Source organism: Acanthaster planci, linkage group LG21 (genome assembly GCF_054643075.1).
Source record: "Acanthaster planci isolate LZ-2023a linkage group LG21, COTS_SCS, whole genome shotgun sequence".
Lineage (NCBI taxonomy): Eukaryota > Metazoa > Echinodermata > Asteroidea > Valvatida > Acanthasteridae > Acanthaster > Acanthaster planci.
The window spans coordinates 1,862,146-1,873,301 of NC_141797.1; the positions used below are offsets into that span (position 1 = coordinate 1,862,146).

The window sequence follows — 11,156 nt, forward strand, 5'->3', positions numbered from 1 at the left end:
CCATTCCTATGGCGACGAAATATAACCATTTGAATGCCCAGGTAGCTTAGCTTGGACCGATGATGGAGGGGTACGAACTAGCCCAGGGTGCTAGTGAGAGTCGTAGCGACCTGTCACTACGACTTCCGAACCTGCTGTCCTGCTAACTTGCCCCGGTCCTCCCCGTCTCTACTCTGAGCCAATGGTGCGTAATGCGGCGTTTCCCTCATTTCGCTCATCACATTGCTGTCAGAGCGGCACTGCGGTCTGTACATACCGCTGGCCCAATCCAGCCATTGCTCGTCACCGTGGTGGCCAGGGACAGCTCTCACCACATCCCGGAAAAATGAGTGTAGTATAGTTCTGCGATGCTATACACCCCTACCATATCCACCCCGAATGACTTTCATTTCCAATGGTCCTGCCAAACCATAGTTCAGGTATACAACTTCGCCTCTCTGTAACTATGCCTTTTGTGTGTTGTATTCTGCTAAGCTACACCTTCATCAAACCCACATTGACCTTTGATGAAGACATGTAAGAGCAAACAACCAACTATACAGTTTGACTGTCACCCAAACCCCTTGTTTCACGTCCACCTTTTAATAAATTGCTGACCCCAGATATCACACAAGTAAAGTGCGTGCTACCGTCGACTTGATATTTAGGGAAAGCAACGATATAACTGTCTTTCAATTCACTGTTTACGATGAGATTTAGTCCAGTGGGTGTCACTTCTATTAACATCTATTGTAACCTTTCCTAACATTGGAAGCAATTACTTAACCATTTAATCACAGAGTGGTGGCAGTGGCGTAGCTTTGTTTTTACTATTGGGGGCACAAGGGGAACCTGCATCTTTTGGGGGCACCAGCTTTTAGTGGTGGTGTTTTTTTGACGGCAAGTTTTTGTTAACCTTGTTCAATGTCCATTCATCCGTTTTTTTGTGGGGGGGAGTGGGTACTAGGATTTTGTGGGGAAGGGCACGGAGGCCCCCGTGGCTACGCTACTAACCAGTGGTAAACTTCCACAAACGAACAGCCCCTAAGGCATAGTCCACCGCCGAAGTACCCTTGATACGGATGAATTTTAATCTCATTTTCCTTGCTCGGAATTATCTAATGATCAAGTTTCCTTACGTAGGTGTTGTCGATGCGGATGTTGGGAGTGTAGAAGCATGTTTGAGAGCTTTTCAACTGGTTCACCAATCTCACATCATCAAATTCATCCAAGATAAATCGAACGTTTGCTTAAAAAACGAGTTTATGTGCCTATTTGAAAGAGTAAATGAAGAGAATATAGCTGATTATTTCCAAATTGTGTACATTCGAATTACTAGTGCTTGGACTGTTCTCAGCATGTCCGTGTTAACACCCCCCGTTATTTTGTTAGGTGTTTACTCCAGAAGTCATAAAGCTCCTCTCTCTCAACCATCTAAAGCTGAAAATAAGCGCTGGTACTCCTGAGAAGGCGACCAGTCATGTTTTTTTTTTACTGGCCAGCAATTTCCTGAGCAGTGACTGGTGAGTTAGACCTGGTTTATTATTGGTTCCTGCGTGCTTTTAAAATGCCATAAATATACCATTCTTATTCATGAGTTTGCATGAATTTGATACACTTTACAAAAGAACATCTTTATCATGAACAATGCCCCCCTAGAGCTTATATGGTATCCCCCACATTTCAATTTCCATGGCAGTGTAAGGTATCCCCCACCCCCAATTCCCAACACAAATTAACTCACTGGTAAGAGGGCAAGTCAAGGGAGCAGCAAGAGAGATGAAGTGATTGACAACTTTGCTAACCTACTGTTAACGTGGACCGTTCTGCGTGTCTCTTTATAATCCAAAGGAAATACTGATGTTTCTTTGACCACCCTCAGATTGCAACACATTGTAAAACCATCGCCCACAACAAACGCGTCTTTGCGTTACTGGTAAAAATGCAACCACTTGAAATTAAACACCTTTTATAACGTATTTGTTTGATTTTAAACCACACGGGGTCAATGTAGGACCACAACACGTAAAGAAAAATCACCAAGAGCGTTTAAAACGATTTTAAAACAGTAATACTTGTTTTTACAGTGAAGTCCAAAAACCCGCAGGGCTTTCCGTTTGTCCTGCCTCGCTTGTTGGTAATCGCTTAACCCTTTAGCATTATGTAGACACGAGTCACCGCCACATATCCACTGTTGCCACTTTAGGGCGCCTAACTCAACATTTATCCTATAATGCATTGCCTCCACCCTGTCATGTGCTGGCCACATTCTAGTTCGATCAGTACATATAAGACTTAAAGGTTTTCATGGTGAAAGAAACTAGATCTGAAGTAAAGATTGCGGTAACACCATGTTAAAATCCTGCAGTCTCCTGAAGACGGACAGAGTACACTGTTCGAAACGTCTAGTTATTCCCCGGTTCTTCTCAGAACCACACATACTCAAAGAAGAGATAAATACATGGTGTTACCGCAATCTTTACTACAGATCGATCAGTACAGTTGTTCGGAACACACTGCTGGTCCCGTCCCGCTGTTGATCCGAGCAGCGATGCCCTTGTGCTGTGTTCACTCTTTCCGACCACAACCCATAGTCCTGCATGCCGCATCAGTAATAAATTTCTCCACTTCAATGTTACACTACTTTGCTAATACACCACACTTCTCCTTCACAACCAAACGAAGCAATGAAAGAGATTGGAAAAAAAAATACTAGCCAGTTTGACTGTCATCCAAAACTTTGTATTTCACTCACATTGATAAATTATTGACCCTGAATGAATAAATAATAGTAATGGTATCGCCTGCCCGATACAAAGGGAAATGCAAGAGTATACGAATAACGTGGAATAACTGACTTTGAAGATAAAAAAAATGGAAAAAGCAGAATGCGTGGTTGAAACCTTACAGCCTGTGTGTAAGTAGGAAACAAAATGTAGCATGTCATATGATAAAAATCTCACTTACTGAATTAGCTAAATTTTACATGTTTACAATTTTTAATTGTGTACAATTTTATGATTTCATTTCTAGTCAGTAAACTACAAAGTAAGCCTCACCGAATACATGCTGTCAGTGCTACTTCATCGTTTCCTTTTAGAAACCAAAGTGCAAACACGTGAATAGAAGGACCAGTTATTTTCTCAGCAAAACGATTAAAGCCTTGTCACTTCACTGGAGACAGTTTAGGTTATCAGTTAATCTGAAAAGGATTACAAACATGTCTCGATCCCTTAGAGTTAAAATTAACATTTAGAACGTGCTGTTTAAATTTCTGAAATGTATCAAACGACCGTCTACTATGTATTTCCGTTCCTTTTAAAGCCCTCTTTGCTAAGGAGATAGCTGTTTCGTCTTTCGCCTTTTGAGGACCATGCTGAAAAATAGAAAGTTGTTTTTTGACGCCAACAACATTTTCCGGCTCCCAAAGGTAGGGAAAACAGTGCCGATTTCGAGTGGGTGTATAGAAATACCATGTGCAATGGTGAAGTGTTTTGTCTATTTGTATTGAACTTATGGTGTTTGTCTCTGTGCATTACTAGTTTCCACGGGTTTCTGCTCAATCAAACTGCATTGTACAAACGAAACGAATATGCACACCTTTCTGACCCAAACTAATTATCTAACCAATAATCTAATCTCCTCAATAAGCCACGAGGCGGTGCTTCTTCGTGCCACTTGTTTGTTTCTTTTGATTTCATTTTTCCTACTTTCTGTCCATCAAATTTCTGAATATACGTTCCTATACAGTCTCCTCTGTGTGGGTGTTTTGTTAAGGTGCACTTTCAATTCCAAGTACCAGCAAGTTTCCCAACGATTTTGATTACAACAGTTTCTGAATGTGTGCTTTCGGAAGGGTTCGTAAAATTGTCATCTACAAACATCAACAATATGTTCACAGCACTTCTGGAACCCTAATCGAGAGCATCCGTCCCTGGGATTTCGAGGCAGCATTAATGAATGCTAACCATGAGATTAATAAATCATTAATAAAGGCATTTCTCTAGCCAGTTTCTGCTGGTATGGTATAACGACTGTGTTAACTACTACCCCGCCCCAACGTTTATAGCGTCGTCTGTCTGTCTGTCTTTTCAAGTGTTGTCCAAGGCCAAGCAATGTAGACTGCATCGGCCCTGCAGTCCAACAAATCATGTAACATTAATTAGAAAGAACCCTCTGAAACCAAAGTGATGAAAAATTATGCGGGTAAGACTTCCGCGGGCCTTAGTTTTACTGCAACAAAAGTCACACACTTTCTAAATTTTGGAAGGTATATATACTCACTCAACAACGAGTTTTCCATTCACGGTGATTTTCTCTTTTGAGTACACCTGGCCATTTTTCCATTTCCAGTCAGAGACTTGACTTCACAGATTTTGAGAATGACTACCATGTGGAAGCTGGTGGCTCTTGCAGCTGCGTTTGTGACGGTTTCATCTTCGGCCATAATGGTGGGTACCGACTAACAAGGCGTATTAGACCAGTGTCACATCTTAAAATGGGTGGTAGAGGTGTGCTTATTTTTGTTTCTAAGCATTGGTCCATTACAAACCTCAAGGGGAAAAAGAAGCAGTGTGCTTTTGGGTTTCCCCATTACACCAACAATAATTCCGACCATACCAAAAAACGTAAGATAGGAGAGAGGGACAATACAATATGATTCACTTCAAGGACAGACAACAGTAAAACAGATATGCTGTCTGTTGAATTCAGACCATTTAAAACATTAATGTAGACTTGCATGGTTATATGAACTTATTTTTATTATACAAACTGTCAAAGTAGGTTTTGGGTTTCAATGTAAATGTATGTAGTGTTGAGAGACTTGTTAGATCCGTTTAAGGTTAGTCTAAAGGGACACAAATATTTTGATAAATAATGGAGTTGTGTGAGCTCAGTTATCTGTTTTTTATATTATTTGGACAATATTTTTCTGCAAAATAAACAGATTCTTTCATTGAGAAGTCGAGGTGCCCTAGGTTTGGATGGTATAAGCAAGACAGAATAAGTGTACTATTTAAAGCTCAGTATAGTTTTCATGAGAACGGTTTTGCTTACCCATAACGCCAGGACACGACACGTAAATATGTTCACTCCAAGAGAGGTTCTGGTGCAGTTCAACACCCAGGACTTTACACCTGGTTTAAAGGAATACTACGCCAACTGAGAAAAAGTATTTCACTATTTTGTGTAGAGACTAAAATCATGTAATTTGTCTTGAGTAAATTAACAGAAAGTTCTTCTCTACTAGAGCCATTCATTCCCCTTAAAAATTCTGACTTTAGATCGCTATTAGCTGTTTTTACAATATGATGGTTATGAAACACGCATTTCTCATCTGCAAAAAGACGATAGGAAATTTTATTCAAAACATTCAAATATGACAAAAGAAAAGGGGCCCTATGCAGAGTCCTGTGAAACACCATCGACAATAGTGCAAAGTTGAAATAGCGGAACTGCTCCCTGTTTGACAAGTAAATGGGACGGATTTTGATTGACATTTGTTTTATTGAGCAAAGAATCACTGAGCTTCCACGTACCATTAATACATTTCCCCAAATATTTTTTGCCATTCCTACAACATGTTATGTTAACTTGTTTTTAACCTTTATGTGGACAGATTCATAACAAACTGTTGGATTGTGAAGATACTTATGTACAGATATTTTTTCTGATTAAATTATAGATTCCTTCCTTTATCCACAATGATTTTGATATAATACGACTTTTGAGCTCACACTGTGGAAAACCTCTATCATCAAGATACACAGACGATTTAAGAAATTCGCACATGCCTCATCAACCTTGTCTGGCGCCAGTAATTCTTGCCAATACATTACGTTTAACACTTTTGGGAGTTTTCCATTTTTAATTGTACGTTATTCTATTGTTATGAAGACAGGTAAATGATCCCTTATATCAGTCATTTTGATACCGCAATGAAAACATTTGTAAAAATCTTATCTGTCCAAATAGAACTCTCACCTGTGACACAGAAAGGTTTATCAATGACTGGATGAGAAGAGTGCGCAGACAAAGTATTGAAAAGTTATCTGTGCCATAGTGTGTAGCAAATTTATCTTAAAATAACAGTGTTTGTTCTCATTATCCCCTCTACTTAAAATAAGGATAATAGTAAAAGCACTCTTGTGGATGGGAATATATATCCCCTCAGGCTTTGTGACACAGGGATTGACTATTGAATCAACCCCCCTTTCAGTTTTCCGTGCTGCATTAAAGTTTACAGCTATCTTGTTAGGAATTTGGAGAGCCAAAATGCATTTAATAGCACTCAAAACAATTTTGAAAATGCCCTAAAATGTCGAATTGGTGTAAGGATCTTTAGGATTGAAACACATTTTAAGACGTACATATTGCAAATCGCTTTTCAGTGGGTTTTGTCGGTACCACGCAAACATTTCAGACTCATCATCACCTTACAATATCTCATTCCCCATCCTTCTCCTTCCTGTTCCCAGCTCATATTTACTTTCTGACCATGTGCACTTTTTTTTCGAATCAGGAGCCTAATCTCAAAGTTGTGCCATCCAAGGAGGAGCAGCTGATGCAACTGTACAGTGAGGACTTGGCTGAAATGACCCCACAAGAAATCGCCAAGTTTCTCCTTGTCGACTTTAATTCCGGTGAAGTTATTTTTACCTAGTTGCTTTTTAATTAACTCGTAAATGATCTGAGACTCTCCTAGCTACAAACGCTGTTTCTGCTAAGCCCCAATTATGCAAGGCTCCACCTACACTCTCTTGTGGTCCAGTACCCGCACCTTGAACTTTGCAAACTAAGCTTAATTTTAGTGCAGTCTCAGTCAACGGTAGTTGGCTGTAAACAATCTTTTAGCTGAACACGCCTCTTTCACAACGATCCGTGTCAAAAGACGGACTCGTCACGGTTTGCCATACACTGTACCTAATAATACATTTCACAAAGGCTTGCAATGGCTGACCACTAACAAAAATTTTATTTTTCTAATACATCTTGGGTTATGATTTCCAGAGGTATGATACAAAAAAGTTCATAAGTACAGATTCAGAAGCAGAAGTGAAAAGCCCGGGAGAAGGGTTGAACATTTCTATTGTAAGACAGAAGACCGTTACCTTTTTGGCGTTTTCTTGCCCTTAACTGGTTAAAGACAGGATATACGTAGTCGGTTCTATTTCAACTACACTTTGGGTTGCAGTGCTTTTATACACGCTGGGTAGCCTATCGTCCCTTTTATGATTTTGCTGTCCACGGTGAATTGCATTGGAGCTCCAACGGACATGCAATCCACAATGCCAGGCATTGTTATTATCTTTAAGTTTCCGTTCCCACATCACATTTTAGACGGCAGTCCAACTTTCACGTATATTCTCCTTTTTATGATTTCTAGTTAGTGCTTCAGACTTCATGGGTGAAGGAATTTCGGGTTCATGCACAACATCTAAACAAGATCTCTCAGCTGAGTGCTGTACCACATTGTCTCTCGAGCCCTTCTTAGACGAAACCGCCAAAGGTAAGGATTGCTTTAAATATTCTACCAAGTTTACCGCCGTAACTTAGTGGTATAAATAACTGAGACTATGGAACCACCGATTTCAAATCATAACATTTGAAGACCAGTTGTATCCGTGCTCAACAATCTGTCTTAGATGTTGAAATACCCTCTGCATGGAAATGGACATCTTTGTACACATTTGGCTCTGAATCTTGGGGAAATTTCGTTTGAAGTGATACTTTATCACAGTTGATCAAAAGTTGATGTGCATTATTCGTTTAGTGCTTTGGCCATGGATACCAAAAATGAAATACTTAAACTGTTGACCTTACAAGAAACTTCTTAGAAGGACATGAAATTTTGGCTGTTTGCTTCATATTTTCTGTCATGTATGTTTCGCTACGATTACTATTTTTATATAAAAAAGTTTGACCTGATCAGTAGTACGAGCTTACTACGCAATCAGTAGTACGAGCTTACTGCCTAGTAACTATAGTCAAAGTTTGGTCTTTTTATGTACTGTACGATTCTGAATAAGGTTTCGGGCTGCTCATGTCTTGTTTTGCGGCTCACGGGGTGAAGAGATTTTTTTTATCTTCAATTTCATTCAAGCATGCGCTTCCGTCAAGGTTCTGAAAAAAGCATATGGCCTTCACATCAAAATAACCGCCTTTGGAAGCACAGTTTACAACAAAGAGATATCAGGTAAGACTTGGATATAGCTTGGATTGTTAGATTCCTTGTGCTGGATTTGTTTCCATGATACAAAGTTTACGATTAAATGCCACGAACGTCATTACTACAGCTTTTTCTATCTACACACACGCACTGATTCAAGCATGGGCTAATCAATGCAGAGTTATAAAATGTACATTATTTCGTCAAAGTTGAGTGACAGGATTGCTAGAAATTGCACATTTAGCGGGGGAAGTGAAAGTTGTCATTCGTAGTCCAAAGCAATCAGTACCAAAAAATATACGCATACATAGTTCTCCTGGGTGGCATTCATACCCATTCTGGAAAGAACAGCCTCTTCCCTTTCGAAAAAGGTGAGACACATATGAATGCATCAGAACCCGAGTTTTTTTTACCTTTGTTTTTTCGTTATCTCGTCATCAAACAATGTTTATGTAAAAGAAAATGTACTTTTATTGTTTTGCAAATTTGCTAAGTTATTTTCATATCTGATTTTAGGTTTTGACAAACATAAGTAGACTTCTTCAAGTTTTTAAGACAAAAGTGTTTATCTAGCTCACTGATTTCTGACTAAAGTAGATTAATTTGTCTTCAAATTGCAGCCCGTGAACCACCATCGATTTGCGTTGGCGTCCCTAAAGTGAAACTGGCTAAAGTCTGCCTGGACTTCAGTAAAATCGACTGGACAAACGGCTTCCATGCATGCATGGCATTTAAAGTCCATGCCTTTTTTACGACTGTGTTGAATCAACAAATTGGATGCATTAACATCTAACAAGGTTGACCTAGCTCACCTGACTTTTATCGTAATTATTCCAGCAGATTTTGAACAGACTAACCTGCATGCTCTGCTTCTTAAAGCTATTAGAGTATAACTGACACAAAGGGTGTATGTTATAGAAAAGTATTTCCCAAAATATTGCACTAAGCTCAATCTTTTTGAAGAAAACTTTTGTTTCAAACTTCCGTTTAGATGAATATTATGCCTCTTAATTTTTAAAATTAATTATTCTCAGCCGAATAAACAACATCTGGGTGCAACCTTGCTCATTGATGACAATTTAATTTTCAGCAAGCCTTTCCCGGTGAGGGTTACAAAAAATGGAGTTTTAGTTTCTAAGTTTTGCTGCTTTGCAGCGACTCTACAAAGTCAACGTGTATCAAAGAAACTACGTACAGATTATCCACCCTTGTTACAGATTCACATTTTGTTAAAAAACAAAACATTCAGCTAAACCAACCTTTCCTGACCAATGCAATACCTGCCATTATGTGTGAATTGTCGAAGTCATAAATATGTCACCACTGGCTAACCTTTTCTTAATCAAAGTGCACAGAGGGAAAAGTGAACATTAGACAGAGGCTTTCCTAAGAAGATTTCTAATTATGTCCTTTTGGGGGGCGTTGTCTGCAGTTGGGTGATTCCGTGGAGGCACCTACGTCAATTGCTGACACAATTGTAGAACGTTGTGACCAAATTGTCTCAGATTTGTAAAACGATCCCTATTCAATTTTTTTTCTGTTTCTTTCAAGATAAATCAGACGGAGGCCTTTTTAGGAAGACTTCTCGGTATGTTCTGTGGGGGTAGTGTCCTTTTGGGGGCGTCATCTGGAGGGAGGGCGCTGAATTCAACAATACGGAAATACATAGCCGATACTAAACAAACACGGGAAATTCCTGCTATACATGTTTGCCTTTCTAGCACAAAAGCTGGGCCTAGACAGTGTACATAATTCCACGTGGCCAGCCTCTCTGGGCGTATAGGCTCGGCCCTGTCAATCACAAGGGCTTATCCAGGTCTGCAGGTCAACACACTATTTGTTCACAGTGCTGGCGCCAACCACAAGCCGCCAGACACACTGGCAATTATCCCAGACATTGGCCTGATACATTTTCCAAAGGGGGAAGGAGTATTTTAGAGGGGAGTAGGTATTGCGTGCATTAACATAATAATGTAGTAGTGTTTTGTGCACAAACGTATGATGATGGGTATGACCTCCCGTTTCAGTCACTGCAAGGGCGATCCCATGATTGACTCTCAAAAGGTAGATGGGGAAAAAGTTAGGAAAAGTCACGGGAGTTCGATCAAGTGATGCGTGGCAGTTGGAGGAACAATCAAATCACGTGATTTTTGAGGCCTTTTGGTCACAACCTCCCAACTTGTAGTCTTCAAGTGTGTCCTAGTTAGCAGTTAAAATTTTAATTTCTTTGCACTTTATCCCTATCCTCACTGGTAGAATCGCGTCAAAACGTGAACATAATAGGCATTTTAGACTCTGTTCGTGTATTTGCTTCATATCTTCAGTTAAAGATTGTCAAAATAAAAGCCTCTCGTGTTTTGTTGTGGGAAATGAGCAATATTAATTTGAATTTAGAACTCACAAAACAAAGCATAACTTTCAGTTAAGCCTCAATGGTTGGGTTAGTATACAAATAGTGTTTAAGCAAGGTCGTTAACAGCAAGAGAACAAGAAATTGCTAGGTGAAATTTGAGAGACACGTGAGATCCTTTTGGAAGAGGATAAAGAATATGAATAGTTAAATAAATACAACGAGCAGCAAACGAGATGTGAACCGTCTTTTGTTCAATATGTTGTTGCCATTTTAAATTTATCCACAATCGCTTCGTAGACTTTGCAACAACACGTCATTGCCGTTTACTTTTTGAGGGTACAGGAGAAAGAGGTGTAGTGAAAGATTAGATCACTATACCTCAAACTGAACATGGTCGAAACGCGAAGTCCCCTCACTGCAGAATCAGCACTGCACTACCAGATGCCTGTTCAGTGTGGCCAGACGAATGAGTGCTACCAGAAAAGACCATCCGGTTGTTGTTTTGTTGAGATGAACGTAAATGTTACTTCTTGAGCGCTGAAAACATGAACACGTAAGTGCCCGGCACATTACATGTAAACGCACCAGTCGTCAAATCGGTACCTTCAAAAAGCGTCTCGGCCTTCTCATGTAGCAAATGGGTTTTCTGATGGT

At 39.8% G+C, this 11,156-nt stretch overlaps 1 protein-coding gene across 1 annotated transcript; it reads left to right on the top strand.

The window, feature by feature from the left end:
• The first annotated feature begins 4,269 nt into the window (after positions 1–4,269).
• Positions 4,270–10,734, top strand: LOC110983158 (uncharacterized). The gene is made up of 5 exons (XM_022242159.2): positions 4,270–4,430; positions 6,503–6,623; positions 7,367–7,489; positions 8,084–8,176; positions 8,770–10,734. Exons 1-5 carry the CDS (start codon positions 4,362–4,364, stop codon positions 8,940–8,942), a joined length of 579 nt encoding a protein of 192 aa, XP_022097851.2. The 5' UTR covers positions 4,270–4,361; the 3' UTR covers positions 8,943–10,734.
• The last annotated feature ends 422 nt before the right edge of the window (positions 10,735–11,156 follow it).